This window comes from Dromiciops gliroides, chromosome 2 (assembly GCF_019393635.1).
Source record: "Dromiciops gliroides isolate mDroGli1 chromosome 2, mDroGli1.pri, whole genome shotgun sequence".
NCBI classification, from domain to species: Eukaryota; Metazoa; Chordata; class Mammalia; order Microbiotheria; family Microbiotheriidae; genus Dromiciops; species Dromiciops gliroides.
Window position 1 is genome coordinate 545,461,396 of NC_057862.1, and position 24,130 is coordinate 545,485,525.

Sequence of the window (24,130 nt, forward strand, 5' to 3'; positions counted from 1 at the left end):
GACTTGAGGTGAACATACAATACCAGTTCAACAACCCTCTAAAATGCTTCATTTGGGATATTTTGAGACTCAGTTTCCTGGGAAAGTCTAACAGTAACTAGGAGAAATCAAAACAAAGCCTCCCACACATTACTGCCGCTCCCTAGTGCCCCCTAGGGAAATTTCGAGATGATGTGGACACAAGAGTCCACAGAATGAGCAAGCATGGATGGGCTGCATCTTTGGAAAGAGCATCCATATGGATGAGATCACAAATCTATTTAAGTTTAACAAAACCCCTGAGTCATCAAGAAAACATTATATTAAATTCATTGTGCTTTGTTTAGTAAGGCCAAAGGGTGGTTGATACATTTTAGAAAGATTTCCATCCAGAATAATTAAGTAAAATAAAATGTACTTGAAATGACAAATCCTCATCTAGAACAAGTTGTTTTCGAAGAAATCTAAATGGATTTTATACCATGTTATATATGAAACCATGAAATCATGTTGGATATATTTAGAAGTATGAATGGCTAGAGAAGAAAAAAAGGTTTTCAGGGAAGCTGTTTTTCCTGGGGTTTGCCTTTGTAGGGGAAACATTTTCTTCCCAATTGTCTCAGCCTTCTTATCTAGAAATTGATGCTTATTTATTTTTTACAAGTAATAATGTAAAAGAATTATTATAAGCAAAACAGCAGGGTTTGAAAAACATTAAATCCTGCTTCTTTTTAGGCACCTCTTTTCTTCAAAGGAAGTAAGTTCACCTGTAGGCCTCAGGCTGCCAGTTATCTGCATAAATATTGGGTGTTAGGATGGAAGTAAACTGCTCTGATTCACACAATGAAACAAAGAAGTAGGTCAAGAACACAACAGTTAGAGTGGGTTCTAGAGCAGAGGTGTAATACTTGAACCTGCAGGCCAACACCACAAAACTTTTAAGCCTGACCCAGATTAAAAACAAAACAAGTTAAAATGCAATTTTTAACATAGATAATATTAATCTGTGATTTTCTAAGTCAGTATGCATCCATCAGGGATCTCTTTCTATTTGCATTTAATGCCACTGCTCTAGAGGATTATTGGGACCAAAGGAGAGAAGACTAAGGGATAAAGAAATTAGAGGAAATAACATAAAGGAAAGTTATTATAAAGATGCGCTTGAGGACAAAGTGAATTTGCAAGCATTGATTGGCATGATTATGTATGTGATTGAGTGCTGAACTGCAAATTAGATTCTAATCCAGTCTTTTAGGCTTAAGACCTGTGTGACCTTGAGCCAGATACTTATCTCCTCATCTACAAGAAGGGAGGTTGTGCTTGTGCTATCTAAAGAAGACAGAGACCCATGTTCCCTGAGGGAAGGCTGCCATGGGCTGGCCTAACTTCTGCCCTGGAATCCTTAGTTTTCTGATCTCCAGCCTTAGGTCAGAAGAGGAGTGAGACTTTGCTCTGGCTGCATGCTTAGCATCTTGGGCTTCTTGTTCCCTGGTGGAAGGCAGCTTCCATCTGAGTCACTCCAAGGAAACTTCCACCTTCTGCTGCCTGCCTGATTTCCTGCTAGTGATGTAGAGAGCCTCTGGTGCAAAGAGGAGTAATCTCCCCTTTGACCTCATACCTTTCACTGCCTGCTGTGCCTGTCCTGTGAAGGAAGAGGAAGAACAAAGTCAGTGGAGAGCACAACTACAGTCTCCTGCAGCTCACCAACTCCTGCCTACTCTCTAGCCTTCAGAAGGAAGAGAGTGGATAAACAGAGGTCCCTTTCTCCCTCCATATGACTGTGGGCCTTCCAGCACACGCTTTATTTGTCTTCTGCCTAATCTCCAGCCTCTTCTCTGAAGAAGAGTGGCACCTTCCATTCAATAATGAAGTCTTACACTTGATTCATATCCTATACATACCAGGGATTCTGAACCCTTGTAGGTAACTATCCAAACTCCATTCCCCATCCCCTTCCTCACAATTCTTTATTCCTATCCCTTTTAAACCTCTCATCTCAAAGTCCCAAAGAACTGCTATTTACTCCTTCCACTTCCACTTCCACTTCCACTTCCCCTTCTACTGAGCCTTATGGAATACCTGTGCCATAGTGGACAAACTTACCTTCATCCTAAATCTTTTCTTCTTCTACTCCTTCCACTGAAACCTGCTGACTCTTTCCCTAGCCACTCTTTCTGATACTGGCTATACCTTCAGTCATTCTCTGCTTACTGGTCAAGACAGGGGAGTTAGAATACTCCTTGTTCCCCATTGCCACTTCCGGTTTCTTCCCCTACCTCCATCACTCAATAACTTCTCTTTTAAGGTCATTGCTATTCTTATCTACCCCACAATCAAAACCCAGGTAGCTCTTGTCTACAGACACCCAGTTTATTCCCTTTCCTTCCTCAATGAGTTTTGTATCTGGCTCACAATTTTTCTCTCTTCCTGCTCTCATACTAGAAGACTTCAGCATACATATTGACTCTCCCTTAAATACCCTAACTGCTCAGTTCCTCAACCCAATGACTTCCCATGACATACTCCTCCACCATACCTTAGCCACGCACAGAAGATATTGTGGAAAAAGGGGGGGGGGGCAGCTAGATGGCGCAGTGGATAGAGCACTGGCCTTGGAGTCAGGAGTACCTGAGTTCAAATCCGGCCTCAGACACTTAACACGTACTAGCTGTGTGACCCTGGGCTAGTCACTTAACCCCAATTGCCTCACTTTAAAAAAAAAAAAAGATGTTGTGATCTTTGATCATAACCTCATCCACAAATAAACCTTCTCCATGTTCAAGAATTCTGGAATATCCGTATCTGTCCACGGCCTGTTGGGTTCCTGCTCCTCTCTGCCTTTCCTTACCAAACTTACTCTTTGTACACACCATGACTTCCAATCCCTTGAGCTTTCAGTTCTTTCCCAGATATGTGCCCTGCACTGACTACTCTTTCCTCTGTTCCCCTTCTTGACATGGTGAAGTCACTGGTCTCCTTATATCTCTAATTGTGCCCTACCCAGCCTCAGCTCCTCATCTCAGCACCGTCTCTCATATACATTTGCTCCTGAATGTGGGTGATGAAAATCACACAACCATTCTGACTGGGTCCGCTACAGATTTATGTTAAACAACCTCAACTGAGCCTCACTGCCTCCTTGCCTTTCCCTTATCAATTCACTATTCCATTTTCCATAGCAGTTCTTCCAAACCTTCTCATCCCTCAGACCTCCTGTGGCTCCCCACCTCCATCCTTTCTTTCAGCTGAGAACCTTGCCTAATCTTTTTTTTTTTTGATGGGGCAATGAGGGTTAAGTGACTTGCCCAGAGTCACATAGCTAGTACTTGTCAAATGTCTGAGGCTGGATTTGAACTCAGGTCCTCCTGAATGCAGGGCCAGTGCTTTTATCTACTGCCCCACCTAGCTGCCCCTTGCCTAATCTCTTATAGAAAAAATTGAAGCCATTCTCTGTGAGCTCCCTCTTCTCCCCTCTTCCTCATCTCCTATTACTCAGATGCCTTCTGCTACTCTTTCCTCCTTCGCCTGTCTCACATGGTAAAATGGCTTTATCACTTCATCCAAACACATCACTCTCCTACTCAATAAGTGAATAACTCCCTATCTCTCCAGGACCAAAATATAAGATCTTCTGTTTGGCATTCAAAGCCATTCATAATCTAACCCCACCTCCCCCATCTTTTTTCTTATACCATACTTACCACTACATACTCTTTGATCTAGTGATACCAACCTCCTGTCTGTTCTTCAAACAAGACATTCCATCTGTCAGCTCTGGGCATTTTCTCTGACTATTCCCCAGTTCTGGAAGTCCCACCCTCATCCATGCCTACTGACCACCCTTGGCTTCCTGTAAATCACAACTAAAATCCCAGCTTCTATAGGAAGCCTTCCCCAATCCCTCTTTTTTTGTGTGTTTTTGTTTTTTGGGTTTGTTTTTTTTTTTTGCAGGGCAATGGGGGTTAAGTGACTTGCCCAGGGTCACACAGCTAGTAAGTGTCAAGTGTCTGTGGCCGGATTTGAACTCAGGTTCTCCTGAATCCAGGGCCAGTGCTTTATCCACTGCACCACCTAGCCGCGCCCCCCCCCCAATCCCTCTTTTGCTGCCTTCCCTTTTTAAATTATGTCCGATTTTTCCTGTGTATATGATATTTACATGTAGTTTTTGTCTTGTGAACTCTCCCATTTTATTGTAAGCTCTTTGAGGGCAAGGACAGTCTTTTGCCTCTTTTTGTATACCTAGCATTTAGCACAGTGCCTGGCCCATGATAGGCACTTAATAAATGTTTATTGACCTACTCCTTCACAGAGTTATTTGGAGGAAAGTATTTTTATAACCTGAAAGTGCTATGTTATATTGACTGTGTGAGGGAATGAAAAGAAAGTATTTTAAAGGCATTTTATTTGGTTTAAAAGCTAGAGTATTTTTGTGGACTCTTTGGTTTGAGAATTTGTTCCCCAGTCAGATCTTTGTACCTCATTGCTAAAACAAGTTTTTATTCTATCCAGATTTGGCTTCTGTTATTGTCATCTTGTGATTCTACCACCCCTTTTTTGTAGCTCTTTCCCAATCACATATAATTTTTTGTGAGTGGTCCTATTATAATGTATTTTCCTTGAAGAGATTATCTACTCTGATGGTATTAGTTATTATCTGTTGCTGTAGTCCAATACAGTTAAATTTTTATTAATTGAACCTAGTGGATTACTACCTTCAAGTAACCAGATTTTTTTTTTTTCTGAATTTACGTTCCAAAAAAGGGCAACTACATGGCACAGTGGATAGAGCAATTGACCTGGAGTCAGGAAGACTTGTTGAGTTCAAATCTGGCCTCAGATACTTACTGGATTTTTGATTTTGGATAGATCACTTAATTTCTGCTTAACTCAGTTTCTTCAACTGTCAAAATGAGGGTAATAATAGTACTTCCTTCCCAGAATTATTGAGAGAATCAAATGAGATGTTTTCACAATTTTTAGCATGGTTCCTAGCATAGTAAACACTGTATAAATGTTAGTTGATGTTATTGTTGTTGCTATCATTATGGAAACAAGCAGGAAGGTAGCATGGTATAGTGGATGGACTCAGGGATTAATAACTAAATTAATGAAAAAGCATTTACCATGTGCCACTCACTGTGCTAAGTACTGGGGTTACAAATACAAAAGGCAAGACCATCCTTGTCTTCAAGGAGCTTACATTCTAATTTTGTATGGAGCACTGGTGCCCTAGGAGAGTTATTTCAGGCTAAGACAGCACAGAGATGATAAGTGTTGTCATAGGGCAAGCAACTGATATGCCTTTTCTGGTAATGGTAGCATTGATTGCTTGCTGTTCTCTGCATAAGGACTGGAAAGGTATGAGCCTGGAGATATGGAAGAAAGATAACTAGAGCTCAGGGTGATGAGTCTTAGCCCTCTTGCTCCCATATGTACAGTAAATTGTCACCAGTCAGTAAAGATGGCCTCCAGATCCAGCTTCTCACATACTAGCCATTGGAACAAGATCAAGTCACTTAACTTCAAATTGCCCCAGATAGCTTTCTAAGACACATAAATTAAAGAGGAATGAACCTCTGGTCTGGACCACTAACAGAAGTTTCTATACTTGAAATTCCTCACAAGGATGAAATTATAAGTTTTGGAATTATTTTTCAGAATTTTAATACTTCTTTTGGTATGCTGAACAGAAATAACATTTGTTCTTCATTTATTCATTTGTGCATTAATAATATTCAAAATTATATTTATTATGATCCTCAAAAGCACTAGCAGGGCCTGTCAATCTAGAAAGTCTTCAAATTTAGATATGGTGTTAGACATTGAGTTTTTTGGTCATAGATAAACCAGCTAGGTTGGGTTCATCATGAATGAAAGCCTAGCTTTTCCAAACTTTTACACTCTGCCTACAAGCATTCCCAACGTGGGAAAAAAATCCACTAATGAAGTCCAAGGGACTATTGACTGTTGTGTTCCCTCTTTGTCCTTGAGGCTCAGCTACAATGCCTTCAATTATTATGCTAACAGAATAGGAAAATTATTAGATATACATGTGGAAGAAACCTAAGAAATCATCTCAACCTCCTCATGTATAGAGAATAAAAAAATGGAAGAGAATGTTTGCAAACTCACGTTAGTGTGTTTGACTTTGACTCTTTCCAATATTCCAGAGTACATTTTTACAGGTATGGTAAGTGAGCATCTAGAAAAAGAAGCAGTGCTCACACACACACACACACACACACACACACAGCATGAAGCAAATTAAAACAGCCTTGAAATATCCCTTCACATTCTTTAAGTTAGCAAAGATGGAAAAATTGTAGGGACTTTGGTGAAGACTAGCCTGCTTATTTACTGCTGAAGATCTGTGAATTAGTTAAGGCATCATGGAAAAGAATTTTGGAAGTAAGTGAGAAAAATTGCTAAATTGTTCTAATCCAAAGACCCCACTGCAAGGACTATATCTCAGGGAAGTTATTAAATGGAAGAAAGGAACCATAGTGCAGAAATTTTATCAGCATTACTTGTGATAACAAAAAAATTGAAAACCTATATCCAACAGTTGGAAAATGGCTGAACAAATGGTATGTGAATAAAATAGACTGTTGTGCTCTAATAAGTGATGGAAATGAAGACTTCAAAATAACATGAGAAAAAAATACAAGAAGAGATGAAGGGTAAAGAAAAGGAGCAACAGACAATAAGAACAATATCTATTAATGGGTACAACAAAAGTCAACATGGAAACGCAGAAAACCTCATTGATCAGTGTTAGTACCATTCTGTCAGTTAATAGCAGCCCCCTACTTTTCTGACAGTCACTGCTTTGCCTCAAATGTACTTTGTAAGGGTTTTACTTGAGTGTTTGCTGTGTCCAAACAAAATATATCAATAATTTTATTAAGTGAAAAAGGTGATGCAAGAGAAACTTCATTTGTTGTTGTTTTTACCACGTTACTAGGCTGGTCAATTAAGGGAATATCTTAGTATAAGATAGCTACTTAATACTTGTTGAGTTGAATTTAGGCCATCTCATTTTAGCAAAGCATTTGGTAAAGTGTCAAACTCTTCCTGTGAAGAGCTAGAGAGTTGTGGGTTACACAGTCATACAATTAGGTAGATTCAGAACAAGTTAGAGGGTAGAGTGGTTATATTAACAGTTCTTATGTCAGTTTGGAAGGAGGTCTCTCAAGTAATGCACCAAGGATGAGTCCTTGGCTTTGTGCTGTTCAATTTTTTTATTTTTATCAGCATTTTTGGATAAAGACATAAATGACATCCTTATCAAAATTGGAAATAACACAAATCTGAGAGGAATCTCTAACACATTAGGTAACAATCTTGACATTTTATAGGATTCTTTGGGGCATATATAATAACAGGAAATTTAACTGATAAGTGACATATTTTTAAGTTTGCAAAACATAGTATCTTGTCTGAGCCTAACACTTAATCTGTGACATAGATACTATAGATATTACTCCATTTTACAGATGAGTAAATTGAGGATTAGAGATTAAAGTGACTTGCTGATAGTTATACAGCTTCTGAGTGTCCGTTAGTAAACCCAGCTCTTCCTGATTCTAGGTCTAGCACTCTGTCCCCTACTGTATGGTCATTAGAATGCTGGGAATTAGAGTTAAAACAAAGTGGAATGAGGTGCCTTGGGCATACTGTTTTCCCCCTCAAGCAGATAGAAGGCTGTTTATCAGATATGTTGCTGACTAGATTTTGGATAGATCTTGAAATCATATATTTAGAGCTGAACAGAAACTCAGACGCCATCAGTCAAACTCCTTCGTTTTTGTGCAAATAAAACTGAGACCCAGGATCCAGTTAGGGGTTGGATTAGTTAAAGGAAGCACAGAGGATTTAAGTGACTTCTTAAAGTCTTGGAGATATTAAAATAGGGCTAAGGTTTAACCCCTGCCCTTCTATTTCAAAATCTATTTTGTTTACATTGTATATAATGTACATGTTATCTCCATTATTAGAATGCTTCTGGTCTCTGAGATAAGGGATTCTTTTTTTGCTTTTTCTTTAACCTTCCCCCCAACCCTCCCACTTAGCAAAGTACCTCTCACAGAGTAAGAATTTAATAAATGCTTGTGGATGATATTGATAAGGAGAACACATTAACATCAAACAGAAACAAGGGCCTGTGTCTTAACAGCTGGAAAATGGCTGAACAAATGGTATCTGAATAAAACGTACTATTGTGCTATTGTTGTTGTCTTTCTTTCTCAAGAGGACCATAACAGATGCCATGACTTGCACAGAATTTAAGTGAGGAAGGGCCATGCAAAGTCATCAGCCTCACTCTCCCCCATATTCTGTGACAAGATATGTTATCAGGACAACTAGAGACAGTAGCTCTGAATGTTTGAGGCAGTAGGGGTTAAGTGGGTTGCCCAGGGTCACGCGGTTAAGTATGAGGTATCTGAAGCAGAATTTGAACTCGGGTCCTCCTGACTCCAGGGCCAGTGCTCTATCCACTGAGCCAGCCACCTAGCTGCACCCTGTAATAAATGATGAATATGAAGCCCAAAGTAACATAAGAAGGGGTAGAAACTTTGTCCAGCCAATTCTGAATTATATTTGAGAATTCTCATCAGCTATTGTGTAAAGTTAACTGAAGTTTAATTTAAAACTGGTCTCCTTTGAGGCAGAAAGTACTTTCTAATTTGTATATTGTGCACAAAATTATAGGCTTCCTAGAATTTCTATTAGGAATTCAAGAAATTGCAACAATAATTTCCAAATACCAGTCTTGTTAATGTTTAATACTCTTTCATAATAGTATTGTCTGATCAACAGATGAGTTGGTCTTTGTCGTTTGGGGCATCCCTCAGACCCAGAAATCTCATTTGTTGCAGGCCACCTCTAATCCAGAGAGGTATCACCTCCTCTTGTCCTTTTCTGGAAACTTCTGTGGCCTGCCACCATGCAGCCAGGACTGCATTAACAATCCTCAGCATTTCCTTCCTGTGCAATTAGAAACCAGTCACATGCACCCAAGCAAGAACCTTTCTCCTTTCTTTAAACCCCATGACTCTTCCCTTTATTATCAAGCTTCCCCAGTATAGAATGTCACAGAAAAGAATCAGATTTACAGATAGAAGAAACCTCAGAGGTTATCTAGTCCAGTGGTGTCAAACTCAAATAGAAATGGATCCCTGCAGGCCACATATTGACTTGGAAAACCACAAATTAACGTTACCTATTTTTATTAATTTCCTTAAGCAGGGCAGCTAGGTGCCACAGTGGATAGAGCACTAGCCCCAGAGTTAAGAGGACCTGAGTTCAAATATAGCCTTAGACACGTATTAGCTGTGTGACCCTGGGCAAGTCACTTAACCCCAATTGTCTTAAACATCCGAGATCATCTCCAGTCTTCCTGATCTATATCTTGCCATTGGACCCAGATGGCTGTGGAGGAGTTAGACTGTTGACCTTGCACAGTCCTCTCTTGCTTAAATCCAGCTCACTGCAAGTCATGACATCACCCCTGAAGTCATAGCCCTCTTTAAGAATGGACAAACAACAAGAACAATTTTCTTAAGCAGTTCCCAGTTTTAATCTGACTTAGGCCACTATGCAAGACTGAGTCTGACACCTTTAATCTAACCCTTTCATTTTATAGTTGAGGAAACAGAATCCCACAGAGGTTAAATGACTTGTGCAAAACCACACTAGTAGTAATAGAGCCAGGTAAGGCCGTGTCGTCTGCCCACATATCTAACATGCTTTCTGCCTCAGTATACTACTTCCCCGTTGTCCTATGCCTTGAGTAGTAAGAGTGACAAGAACTTGGCAGACCCTGGGTGTTCCAGTTTCAAGAGCTTATCTCATGACCATTATTAACATTCTTCCTCCTTTTCCCCCTCCTTTCTCATTCTTCTTTTTGAAGAACATTGCACCTGAGGTTTTGGCAGCCTCCTATAGTTATATTCTTTGATTACCCAGGACCCTACCCATGGATGTTTCAAGTTAAGCCTTAAGCTTGCCTTCTGTGAGTTAAAATACACCATAATAGCTGCCCGTTACTTTAAACATTACTAGTTTATCTGAAATTTTTGTGAAAACTTCCCTCAGTCCCTAAACCACTTCTAGAGAATGGGACAAAATGTATATTTCAAGCAAAGTATATTGCAGGTTGATTAGAGTGCCCTCATGTGTCTACTTTGTAATAGTAATAGATTTTTGGTTGTAGTATTAATTTTATCACAATATCAATACACTTCATAAAGGCATTTTTTTTCCCTTCATACTTCAGTATCTGAAGAACTCCAAGTTGTCAAGGACTAGTTTGGTCACCTTTACTTTATACCTTCTGTGATACTGTATAGTAAAATCTGGTTTTATAGTAATGACCATGAGGTTTAATAAGATGTTAAATCATCCCCCCTCCAAAAAAAAAAAAGTTAGAATTGGTTCAGTATTTAATTTGGGTGAGAAAGAATGCTACTGGGGCAGCTAGATGGCACAGTGAATAGAGCACCGGCTCTGGAGTCAGGAGTACCTGAGTTCAGATCTGGCCTCAGACACTTAACACTTACTAGCTGTGTGACCCTGGGCAAGTCACTTAACCCCAACTGCCTCACTAAAAAAAAAAAAAGAAAAAGAAAGAATGCTACCCTTAATTTTTTCATTAAATATTTAATAACAAATTTCAAGTTAATTCTTAATCAGCAAGTTCAGCCAAGTCAGATGAATAAGATTTTATTCAAATACCCTATCCTTACAGTAAAAAGTGCTGCCATCAGTCATGCAAGACATATGTTTTATAAGGAGTTTTTCTGGTATTGGTGAGATTACACTAGGCCATCAGCATGTGCTCTTGCATGTGCTCAAGCCCTCTCTTCCTTCCTCCCTCCCTCCCTATCTCCCTACCTTGTGACCAATAGTAATTTTAAGACACTTGTAGGGGCAGCTAGGTGGCACAGTGGATAAAGCACCAGCCCTGGATTCAGGAGGACCTGAGTTCAAATGTGGCCTCAGACACTTGACACTAACTGTGTGACCCTGGGCAAGTCACTTAACCCCAATTGCCTCACCCCCCCCCCCAAAAAAGACACTTGTCGTGGCTTAGGAGTACAGTGTGATAATAAAACCTCATTTGAAAGCCTTACTCCTTGACTTCACTCTCAAAACGATGTTGAAAGCCACCCACAATTTGACCTTCAAATCCATCTCCTTCCCCACTTTTCTCCCTAAGTCTCCAAGAGGTTTCTATCACTCCCTGAAATTTCATGTAGTGAAGTCACATTTTTTAGGGTGACAGTTGATTCTCTTTATCTGTCAATCTCATTTACCACTGACAAGTCGTAAAAGTACATAGTATGTCTTGCATTTACCCCCTTCCTCTTCACAATTGCTGCCAAAACCATCATCTGAAGTCTGACATGTCTTGCTTGGAATACTGATTGGCACCTCCTTTTCAGTAGGTCTCTAATTCAGTCTTCTCCCTTAAGTTAATACTATAGGCTAGAGTATTTGAACAGGAATTATCTATGTTTAAATGTTGGTGTGGGATCATAAGTATTTTCAAAAGGTGATAGATGTCTGTGTGATATTTTGAAATTCTAGGTGTATAGCAATAAAAATATTAACATTGGATCTTTGTTCTTACTTCATAATGCCCAAATTGTAGATTGTAATCCATCCATCCATACCTTTACATCTTACTGTGTTTCTTGTCCATTCACTCCTGAAAACCCTTCCCAGGCTGGGGAGAGGATTTGGGTGTTTATTTAATATGCTAGGAATCTTCCTCTAGATCATTTTGGGGGCTGGGGGAGACATGTACTCCTTTGGCAGTCTGGTTTCAAGGCTTAATGCAGTCGTCATGATATATTTACAAACAGGAGCATCTGAAGACCTTTACCATTTATAGGTAGTTCCTCTTCCACTTAAACTTTGTGCTGAATTTCCTCTATGGTTGTGACAGCTTTATTTCTTTGATACCATCTTTGCTTCCTCATGTAACATCTTGGTGGCTGGTGTGATGTTAGAATCTAGGTATGGGAGTTTCACTATCATTAATAGAGAAAATAATTTGTTACGAGGATCTCAGCCAATCGCTTCCACTTTTTTGCCTGTTTATTATCCTTGCAGTTTTATCCACAAATGTTCTTGGGATGATCTAAATCTGCTGAGTAGTTTACCACGCTTTCTGTAAACTTGTTTTTTCCAACTGCTTCTTCTAGCTGATATCATAAAGGAATTAAGGAAGGTGAAGGTAGGCTTTTGCAGATGTGAATATTACAGAATTGTTTGTACAAAGCCCTCAAAAGGAAAGGAAGTCTATAATAGAAAGAAGTACATAGAATTTTAGGAATCAACCATATAGACTAGGTGCACCTGTACCTGGCCTAAGCAGGTGATACAAGCACAAGGTGCTATATTCATACAAAGAGAAATATAGAAATGAAAATGGAAGCAGAGAGAGGGGGGATAACTAAAGAGATAGGGAAGAGGAAGGAGAAAAAATACTTTTAACTGAATCGACTTGGCATCTTAACATCAGAATTCATATAGGAAATAAATAACTTGGAGATCTTAACTTCAAGTCTGGAATATTTGTATTTACAGAAACCACAGCTGGATGAGCTCTAGATCTCTTCGAATATAAGTAATCTAATGTTCAGGGAGGTGATTTGTGGGAGAGAAATGAAATCCTGTTTTCCCTTTGAGGAACAATTTATTCTTAACGATTGATTAACATTAAGTGACTATATCAGTGAAGCAGATAATAAAAAGTGTCGAAAAAGCCCAAAATTGTTTCACTCTGGAATGTCTTTATATTTTTAAAAGAAATCTAATTCATATTTCAATTAAAATAATGAGCCACACTGTAAAGACCCAACTAAAGTAAAGCTAACGCTCATCTCTTCCATTCTGTCTATTTTAGGTCACTTCTACTTCATCTGGTACAATATCTATTTTGTTTGGCTTCTTAAGCATATTATCCTTCTGTCTTTTTCCTTTTCCAATAGTTAGGAACAAGGCAGGGGGAAGCATAATTAACTGTTTTTGCTTAATAGGCTTTCCTGTTTCAAGGCAGCGTGGCATATTGCAAAGAATGCTGGATTTGTAGTCAGACAATTTGGGTTCAAACCCCAGCTCACCATTTAGAACCTGTGTGACCTTAGGCAAATTACTTCTCTCCCTCAGTTCTGTCATCTGTAAAATGAGATTGGGTTGGATAGCCTTTGAGCTCCCTTCAAGCTTTAAATCTAGAAGTCTATGATCTTCTTGTGTTAATCTTGAGAAGCATGTGGAAAGGATTAAAAATAAATTTGACTATGTGAAGATTTATTTAAGAAATTATCAAAATAGCACTTTCATTGGAAATTTGAGCAATGTCTTAAGTTTTAGATTTCATTGGGAAACCTTTGGTTGGAAAATAGAGGTTGCATTTTACTCTGCCAAAATATGTACATTTGTCATCAATATACAATTAAAAGTTATATTTTTTAAATCCGGCCTCAAACACTTGACACTTAATAGCTGTGTGAACCTGGGCAAGTCACTTAACCCTCATTGCCCTGCCAAAAAAGAAAAAAAAAGTTATATTTTTTGACTTAATATTACAGCTACTTCCTTGCTCCAAAAGTTTCCAGTGGTAAGGAAGTAAAATTCCTTCATAATGCCAAAATTAAATCACTCTCCAAAAGGAAGTATCTATTTGTATTGCATTGTTTGCTCTTAACCAATCAATCATATCCTGCGTGTTGTTTTCTGATGTTATAGAAAAAATAGTTTCCATAATTCAAAGTGCAATCATAGAAGCTTACTGAGTGCAGAGTTCACTTATGACCTAAGGAAAAAAGTTGCAAGATATCCTTTGAAAATAGAAATAATTTCTCCAAGTACCTTAAGAAGAAATTGATGGAAAATTGGACAGCTCAAATTCAGTTGCAACAAATAAAACAAATTTTTTTACAACAAAAAGATTTCTTAGCTCCAAGAAGCATTTCACTTATTTCAAGCAACAGCTGATACAACAAAAAGTAATTGTTAGTGAGCCTATTATATTGTAGCCTTCGCCACACAATTAAATTCAACTTTCAGATGGGAGAGAGAGGCTATGAGACTTGTATGGCATGTAACAGCAAAGAGAATTGTATTCAGTAATCCAGTGAGTATTGAAATCAAGTGAGGTATTACTCAGGGATATAGACCAAAGCTCCTTACACTGTTGGCTCCGTATGTCACATAACTGAATGTGGGGGTCATGGAAAATTTGACAGTAAATGTTTGATTTGTATGCCTATTTTATATAACCATATACCCAGGGTCAAAATTTCTTGGGTGAAAAGGGGTTGCAAATGGAAAAAGTTTAGGAAACCCCGATGTAGACAATTTCCAAAAGTAAAAAATAGGCAAAGACAGTGTCATAGACAACCTCCATAATGTCCAAATAAAATCATTTCTTGTTCATCAGTTTTACAAAAGCTCCTATTTGCAAATTAAATGGGATCAAAAATCTAGAACTGGAAGGGGTCTCAGAGTCCAGGCATCAAACTTAGGAACACAACGAAATCTCCTCAGTGATAGTCACAAGAATGCTATACAGATTGGTCCTTCTTCACTGTTGAAACATAGTGGGTAAAAAAATCACTGTTTACAATGGATTATGATGTTCATCTGGATGGACAACCTATTGAATTAGTCCACAGTATATCTATCTTGAACAGTCCTTACAGATGAATAATGAACTAGGTCTGGAATTGAATAGGAAGAAGAGATCAGGATGAATTCCATTTAGGAAGCTGCTCCGTGAACTGCCTGTTGCTATGAAAATCCATCTCCTTTAAGACCTGCGTTCTCCTGATGATGTTCTGTTGTCTTAGATGAATTAAAATTACAAATAACCTAAGAGGAAATGGAAAGGCACATGGTGAGTTGAAGCAGGTTTCAGTACATTCCCTATGATGACTTCCTTGTCATCACTGTCTTTTGTCATTCCTTGCATGGCACACTCCCTCCTCACCTCTCCTTCTTAAAATCCCTAGTTTTATTTAAAGCTCAGCCCAACCATCACTTCCTACTTGGCACCTTTCCTGATTCCCCAGCTGAGAATATCTTCCCTAAATTACTTGATATTTGTTTTGTATATACATTTTTGCACATATGGTATTTCTTCTGATAGAATGTAAACTTCTTAAAGTTGGGAATTATTTTCATTTCTGTCTTTCTATTCCAGTAAACAGGGCCTGACACATAGCTGATGCTTGATACATACTTTTTGGCCTATCGATTTCACGTGAGAAGCTATATAAAAGTATTATCAAGAACATAAATAACTGAAAAAGTAGGTGACTACTTAAAAAGTGAGAATCAGATACAAATAGCCCAGCTAGTATACTGATACTTCCGTGGCACAAAAATAAAATAGGAAGACATAACACACTAGGTAAATTGTTTATAGAGGATTCTTAGAAAAACAGGAAGAGTACCTCAGGATTGTGAGGAATTGTGATGTATATCTGTAGAATGATTCTATACTAGTGAAATGGATTTTTTAGAGTACTTCCCAAGTGTGTTAAAATTATATCTTGAGGGGGCGGCTAGGTGGCGCAGTGGATAAAGCACCTGCCCTGGACTCAGAGGACCTGAGTTCAAATCCGGCCTCAGACACTTGACACTTACTAGCTGTGTGACCCTGGGCAAGTCACTTAACCCCAATTGCCTCACTTAAAAAAAAAATTATATCTTGAGGGGGCAGCTAGGTGGCGCAGTGGATAAAGCACCTGCCCTGGACTCAGGAGGACCTGAGTTCAAATCCAGCCTCAGACACTTGACACTTACTAGCTGTGTGACCCTAGGCAAGTCACTTAACCCTCATTGCCCCACAAAAACAAAACCAAACCAAAAAATTATATCTTGTTCAAGTCCATCTACCCACCCCACTTCCCCCTTCTAGTTAATATAATAAGTTTATAAGTAACCAGTATGAAGTTACAATAGCAGGGAGTAAGATTGCAAAGGGGAACCTATAAGTCATAGACTCTCTTATAAATTAAGGAAGCCTAATGGTTACTTGTAAACTGTCTCATAAATTAACTAAAAGCCACATCCTGAGACTATGTGTTATATCAGGGGAAACCAGCCAGGCCTTACTCTAAGGGTCCTTTGGTCCTGCTAACTGCCCATGGTCTATAAGGTTCAAATAAATTTCAGATATCTGCAGTAAGACCACCAGAACAACAGACTTTGCTGATAAGTTTGAAATTATCTGGTTATGTCAATGAACTAACTCGAAGGTAGCACAGATAAAAGTCTGTCTCCCACTAAAACCCTATAAAAATATGAGACCCCAAACTCCTACCTTCCAAGCATTCTTCTACCTCTGAAGGGTCCATGTTGCCTGAGTGCTCCCAACTGCAATCCAAAATTACGTAAGCAGCTCTCCCCCTTTCTGTTCTCTTCCCTGTGCTGCCTACCTTCCTTCATTGACTGATAGTCCTCATCCTGATGCTGTCTGCCTCTGGACCTCCCACACTTTTTGTCTCTGTACTCCTGTACCTTATTAAAGTGTAATTGAAGCATTATTCCCCACTGCTGCCATCATGGTCTTGCCCAGTGAATATCCAAAGAGTCAGGCAGGTCTATACCACCACCACCATCCCAACCCAGAGGGTCCCACTGTGGTCCCATTCCCTTATTCTATACATTAATTGATTATTTTTGTATAACAACATGAAAAAGAAGAGGTAAATATTTTAAAACTCAATTTGCAAACTAAATGAGCAGAATACTATATCCTGTTTGTAGAGGGATAAATTTCTAATAATTGAAAAGATTTGAAAATAGCATCAAAGATAAATATGTTCAAGCATTATTCTTTGGGGGTGGGTGGGTAATGAGGGTTAAGTGACTTGGCCAGGGTCACAGAGCTAGTGTCAAATGTTTGAGGTTGGATTTGAACTCAGGGCTTCCTGCCCTCATAGATACGTCTTCAAATACAAAAGTAAGAACAAAACTTTTCACAATTAAATATAATGAAGTAAATATCAAAAAGAGGAGAGTGGGGGCAGCTAGGCGGCGCAGTGGATAAAGCACTGGCCTTGGATTCAGGAGGACCTGAGTTCAAATTTGACCTCAGACACTTGACACTCACTAGCTGTGTGACCCTGGGCAAGTCACTTAACCCCAACTGCCTCACCAAAAAAAAAAAAAAAAAAAGAGGAGAGCAGCATTACAGATAAAATGACAAGCATTGCTGATGAAAACACTATCAAAATATATAAAAAATTTCTTAAAATGTCAAATTCCATTTGTTAGATCAGAGGTGATGAGCCATTTCCACACAAGGAAAAAATAGCTAATGCAAATAAGTTAATGTGAATAATTATGATGTGAAAAAATGCATACTACTTATACTAGAAGCAGAAATAGGGAGAAATTTTTATGATCTGAAGCAGAGTGAAATAAATACAACCAGGAGAACAATTGATGTTATGACTACAATAACAATTTGAAGAGAAGCAACTCTGAAAGACCTCAAAACTATGGCCAAAGCAGCAGCCAGTGACTTCAAAAGACTAATGATGAAGTCCTATATATTTTATTTTAAACATTTTAAGAAAGGATCTTTTGCTTCACCAAGCTTCCAAAAATGTCCATTGCACAATGAGGGTTAAGATTAAAAACCCCTATATTAGAGGTACTGATTGAGACAAGGCCTTGCTTTGTTTTGCTTGACAATACATATTTGTTATAAGGAAAGGGTTCTACTCAGTGTTTCAGAGGATGGTACGTTATTGGGCAGTGATGTGCAAAAGCATAAATAAAACTTTTTAAAAATAAATATCAAAATTTGTACCCTCTCCTGTACTTTTCTTCTATTAGCTTGTTAAATTATATATATATATACATATATATATATATCATATATATCATATATATATGAGAGGCAATTGGGGTTAAGTGACTTTCCCAGGGTCACACAGCTAGTAAGTGTCAAGTGTCTGAGGCCAGATTTGAACTCAGGTCCTCCTGACTCTAGGGCTGGTGCTCTATCTACTGTGCCACCTAGCTGCCCTATATGTTTTTTAATTTTTTTTTTTAATTTTTAGTGAGGTAATTGGGGTTAAGTGACTTGCCCAGGGTCACACAACTAGTAAGTGTTGAATGTCTGAGGCCGGATTTGAACTCAGGTACTCCTGACTCCAGGGCTGTTGCTCTATCCACTGCGCCACCTAGCTGCCCCCCTATATGTTTTAATAATATTTTATTTTTCTCCAGTTATATGTAAAGACAATTTTTAACATTCATTTAAAATTTTTTTTCTCCTTTCCTCCCCTCCCTTATCCTTGGAACTGTAAGTAATTTAATATGTTATACATGTTTAATCATGTAAAACATAATACCATATTAGTCGTGTGGTGAAAGAAGATACAGCCCCAAAGGGAGGAAAAATACAGAAAGTGAAAAATAGACTACTTTGATCTACATTCAGACTCCATCAGCTCTTTCTTTGGAGGTGGATAGCATTTTTCATCATGAGTCCTTTGGGATTGTCTTGAATCATTGTATTTCTGAGAATAGATAAGTCATTCACAGTTGGTCATTATATAGTATTGCTGTTACTGTGTACAGTGTTCTGGTTCTGCTCACTTCTCTTTGCATCAACTCATATAATTCCTTCCACATTTATCCGAAATTAGCCTCTTGGTCATTTCTTATAGCATAGTAATATTCCATTACATTCATATATACTACTTGTTCAGCTATTCCCCAATTGATGGGCATGCCCTCAATTTCCAATTCTTTGCTACCCCCCCCCCCAAAGATGTTATAAATATTTTTATACGTAGAGGTCCTTTTCCCTTTTATTAAAAAGCTCTTTGGAGTATAGACCAAAGTAGTGTTATTGCTGTATAAAAGGGTATGCACAGTTTTATAACCCTTTAGACTTGGTTCCAAATTGCTCTCCAGAATAGTTGGATAAGTTCTCAACTCCACCAACAGTTGCATTAGTGCCCCAGTTTTTCCACATCCCCTCCAACATTTATTATTTTCTTTTTTTATTATATTAGCCAGTCTGATAGGTGTGAGGTGAGTACTTCAGAGTTGTTTTAATTTTCATTTCTATAATCAAGAGATTTAGAGTATTTTTTCATATGACTGAAGATAGCTTTGATTTCTTCAACTGAAAAGTGCCTGTTCATGTCCTTTGACCATTTATCAATTTATTAATGACTTGTATTCTTATAAATTTGACTCAGCTCTCTATATATTTGAGAAGCGAGGCCTTTATCGGAGACACTTGCAGTAATTTCCTAGTTTTCTGCTTTCCTTCTAATATTGGTTGCATTGATTTTGTTTGTGTAAACCTTTTTAAATCTAGGTAATGCTTCCTATTTCTTGTTTGGTCACAAATTCTTTCCTTCTCCATAGGTCTGATAGGAAAACTATTCCTTGCTTTCATAATTTGCTTATATGCCTAATGTACTTTACATGTAAATCATGTACCCATGTTAGTGATATTTTTAAGATTATGTAACAGAAGTTTACAATTTCTTTTTTAGTGTTTGTTCTTTGTATATTGAAATATGTTTGTTTTTAGATATTCTGAGTAAAAGAAAAAATTTGAAGACATGTCCTTACTAGTATTTAAGGAAATTTAAATTAAGATAAATTAAAAATACCATTATATAACTTATTAAACTACTAAATTACAGTTATTATACTTAGCATTGGCAGCACTGACAATAGAGATACATGTATATATGTATGTTTTTTAACACAATAAATTGATTCAGTCTTTCTGGAAAACAGTATGGATGGATGGATGTGTGTATCTGTCTCTGTGTGCCAAGAGCCAAAAAATTATCTATTCCCTTTGAGCTGCTAACTCCACTTAGAGGAACATATCCCAAGGAGATGCTTCAAAAAAAAAAATCCAAATTTTAACAATAGAAAAATAGTCAAGGAAACCATGCTGTGTTAACCTGATGCAATACATTATAACTATGAAAAATTAGTTATATAAATTATGATAATACATGGAAATGCTTATATGTTTGTGGAGGTTAAAGACACAGCATAAGGATAATTATAATTGTGTGTACAAACTATGTATTCATTAACAAAATTGGAAGAGAGTTTAGAGTGATATGAATTTATAATATAATTATGTTCTTTTTGACAGTAAAGGTGCTTTAAGTTTTCAGGTTTTTAAAACATCTACCATCTGTGAGTAAAATACATATAGTTTAATTTTTTTTACATATTTATGTCTTTTCTCCAACTAAGTTATAATCTTCCTAAAGACAACAATCGAGTCTTATGCTTAATTCCATGTCTAGCATTGCTTAGCACAGTTTATTATATAAAGTAGATATACAGATTGGAGCTTTCATTTCCTCAGTATGGGGAAATCTCAGGTGGAGAAATTGTCTCTACCTCTGTAGTTCTGGAAGAGCATCGAGGTGGATCAGTGGCTAGAGGGCAAGGTTGGGAGTCAGGTAGATTTCTCTTCTTGAATTCAAATGTGGCCTCAGATACTAGTTATGTGACCCTAAGCAAGTCACTTTACTCTGTTTGCCTCCCTTTCCTCACCTGTAAAATCAGCTAGAGAAGGAAATGGCAAACTGCTCCATTATCTTTGCCAAGAAAACCCCAAATGGGATCAGGAGGAGTTGGACACAACTGAATGATAGCATTGTAGGTCAGGATGTTCTTTTCAACTTAATAGTCTTAGAAAGTTGTCTAGGGCCCTGAAAGGTTAAGTGACTTGCCCAAAGTCACAGAGGCAGAATTTGAACTCAGCTCTTGAAATTCCTTACCTACTATTCCATATTGCCTTTCCCTACAGAAAGTAAGCATTTGATAAGTATTTATTGAATTACAGTTGACCCAAACTGTAGCTTTCTCACCCTGCATTGCTAGATGACTCTTAAAATATGGAAGTGGTGGTATAATTGGAAATGGTACTAGACTTTTTGATCCAGGTTTAATTCTGCCACTTACTAGTTGATTGCAACCTTGGACAAGGCTTAATCTTAGGGACCTTCAGTTTCTTCAGTTTACCTTATTGGAGATAATAACACCATATTCCTCACAAATTTTTGAAGATTAGGTAAAGTAATACATTTAAAAGCATTGTGTTACTTCATGATGGTATACAAAAATAGTCTTTTGAACTGACTTCTCAAAGACTTAGCGGAGGCAACTCTTATGAGCAGATCTACTGTCCTTTAAACCAAGACTTTACTGTATTACTCAGGTATAGTAGTCATAAAATCTTAGATTTAGCACTAGAAGAGTCCTTATAGTCCATCTCGTCCAACTCCATTACAGATGATAAAACTAAATAATTTAAGGATTTTGGGCAATAAATGTGACTAATTTAAACATACAGGGAAGATTTTCACTAACCCTATTGGGTCACCTGTTTGTTTGGGATGATCATAATGACTTTTCTTCAGTTTAAAGGAGAATGTATAAATGAGTACACGAGGACAGAAAACTAAAATAGAAATTAATAACTTAATAGCTAGCATATATAGAGTACTTGAAGGTTCACAAAGCACATTTCTAATATTATCTCATTTTATCCTCCCACCAACCCTGAGGGATATGTGCTATTATTATCTCAATCTCAGACATGAGGAAACTGAGACAGAAAGAAGTTGTGACTTGCCCAGTTTCACACAGCTAGTATGTATCAGAGGCAGGATTTGAATTCAGGTCTAAATGATTTCAAGTCCAATTCTCTATCCATCGAGCCACCTAGCTGTGCAAAAGATTAGTTGGACATCTCCAGAATCTAATGGTTACTGAAATAAATTAACTTATTTGGGAAACAGGAAGATTGTAAAACATCCCTCCTTTATACCTTCTTAGTTTATAGATCTTTCATTTTTTTTCTATATGAAGCTTTTACCTGTTAGTGAAATTGCTCTCCAAAGAAAAGTAGAGAATTTCTTATTAACAGCAGAACACAGTAACGAATAACTAGGAAACCTTATCCCAGTGTACTGTTGGCATATGAAGCTAGACATTGATGTACCATTCTTTTAAATCATGATATACTTGTGCTTAAATCAAAATGAATTAATGTACTTGTCAAGGGAACAAGAGGATAAACTCTTCGACTTTCTATGCTGAGCATCCCAGGGGCAGATCCCTGTGGAGTCCATTGAATCATGGAGAACTTTTCTTTTTCTTCCTCTCTCATATACAAGTGCTCTGAAAACCATAAAGTACCATATACATGTTAGCTATACCAATTTCCAAAATAAGAAAACCTGTAAGGAAAAAAGGGAAGGTATTTTTTTTAATGATCTTTTCAGCTTGTCACCCACAGTACACTTCAGAAATGTTTTAGATTAGTGTGTTTTGCATCATCACTGTCCTTTGAGTGTAATGATAGTTTCTGTTGTATATCCTTTAGGGCTTTAGATGTTTCATTTACTTTTGTGTCCTTTCTGCCACAGATAAGTGACTTCCACTTGCTCTTGTCAAAATCTAGGCAACTCGTACTGTCTTCCTTTGATATCAGTACCTCATAAGTAGATATTTGTCCTTCTGAATCATTTTTATGAAGAATGTTAAGCCATAATCCTTTATAGGTGATTGCTAATTAACCTACCTGCCCAGATGATAGGTTAATCTCCTCTTTAAGGAATCTTAAGGAGGATCTCCTTAGGAGATCTCATTAAGGAAAGTCACTTTTCCCATTATTTTACAAAAGGAGAAATTAAGTCTAATATAGACATCAAAATCCAAAGGCTTGATGTAGATTATTCTCAAAGAATCATTGTGTAGCACTTTATAGCAACTATGTCAAGTATCTGGAAGTTTCATACAAAAAATGAGACTGATAAACAAAGCTGATGTCTCTTTTAACCCAAACTTTAACTGATAAGAAGCAGGTTTTTGTTTTTTTGTTTTTTGCGGGGCAATGGGGGTTAAGTGACTTGCCCAGGGTCACACAGCTAGTGAGTGTCAAGTGTCTGAGGCAGGATTTGAACTCAGGTCCTCCTGAATCCAGGGCTGGTGCTTTATCTACTGTGCCACCTAGCCGCCCCCAATAAGCAGTTTTTTACTCAACAAAAAGGTATGTCTTTTCTAAGGAACATTTACAGCAAATGCAAATATACTGCATGTACTAGGACTTATGTATTGTGAGTTGCTGCGTCCCAGAGAATTTTCAAAATTGGAAAGGCTTTCACAGGCATAGTTTACCCATTGGGCTGTACTTTAAGGTACTACCACAAAAGCAAGTAATTTCTAATAAATTGCTTTATGGTTTGGAATTTTCCAGTAGTTTATTACTGACTACATTTATTTTTCTTTCAGTACTGTTTATCAGGACACCCAACTCTACCATGCAATGTGCTCAAATTCAAGTCTACGACCATCATGTTAGATTGTGGCCTGGATATGACTTCGACACTCAATTTTCTTCCCTTACCATTGGTTCAGAGGTATGTTCTGATTGATCCTGAGAAATGTGAGGGAGAAGGGTATGCTAAAAATATTCATAACCAGAGTATAATCTTTACCAATTCTACCAGTTTTAGCAATTTTATTTTACTGAAAATTTCTTTATCAAAATAATTTTCTTTAAAAAGTAGTGAATAAATAATAACTGATTTATTGAATAGATTATTTATCATAATTGACTCTGAATTACTACAACTGCTCACTACAAGTGAAATCATATATCTTTGTCTTTCTTGCTGACTTTTATGAGAACTGATAAACAAGTGACACTGAGTATAAGAATCCATAATTAACTCCCTTTTCAGGGACTTGAATTTATGGAGTTTGACTTTTAGAACCATTACATCTTGTCAGGATTTCCATACCAGTTTTCTTTAGAGATCTCAGAAACATGAGGTGAAAGGGATCAATACTTAGGAGTCAGTCAGCCTGGTAGTGCAATGGATAGAGCACCGGGGCTGAAGTCAGGAAGATCTAAGTTTAAATCTAGCCTCAGACACTTATTAGTTGTGTGATGCTTCGCAAGACACTTAAGCCCTATTTGCCTCAGTTCCTCATCTGTAAAATGGGGACGCAATGGAGAAGGAAATGGCAGTTACTTCAGTACCTCTGCCAAAAAAAACCCCGTGAATTTTGTCATGTAGAGTCAGACATAACTTCAGAAGGACTATATTTTAAGTCA

The 24,130-nt window shown here is 37.7% G+C and overlaps 1 protein-coding gene across 2 annotated transcripts in view; it reads left to right on the plus strand.

Annotated features, from left to right (window-relative positions):
• Window positions 1-24,130, plus strand: part of INTS9 (integrator complex subunit 9) — a 121,515-nt gene that overhangs the window by 3,085 nt on the left and 94,300 nt on the right. For both annotated transcript variants that reach the window (XM_043990176.1, XM_043990177.1), the window contains exon 2: window positions 23,302-23,429. In XM_043990176.1, the coding sequence (XP_043846111.1) occupies window positions 23,302-23,429 (128 nt within the window). The remainder of the gene's footprint in view (window positions 1-23,301; window positions 23,430-24,130) is intronic.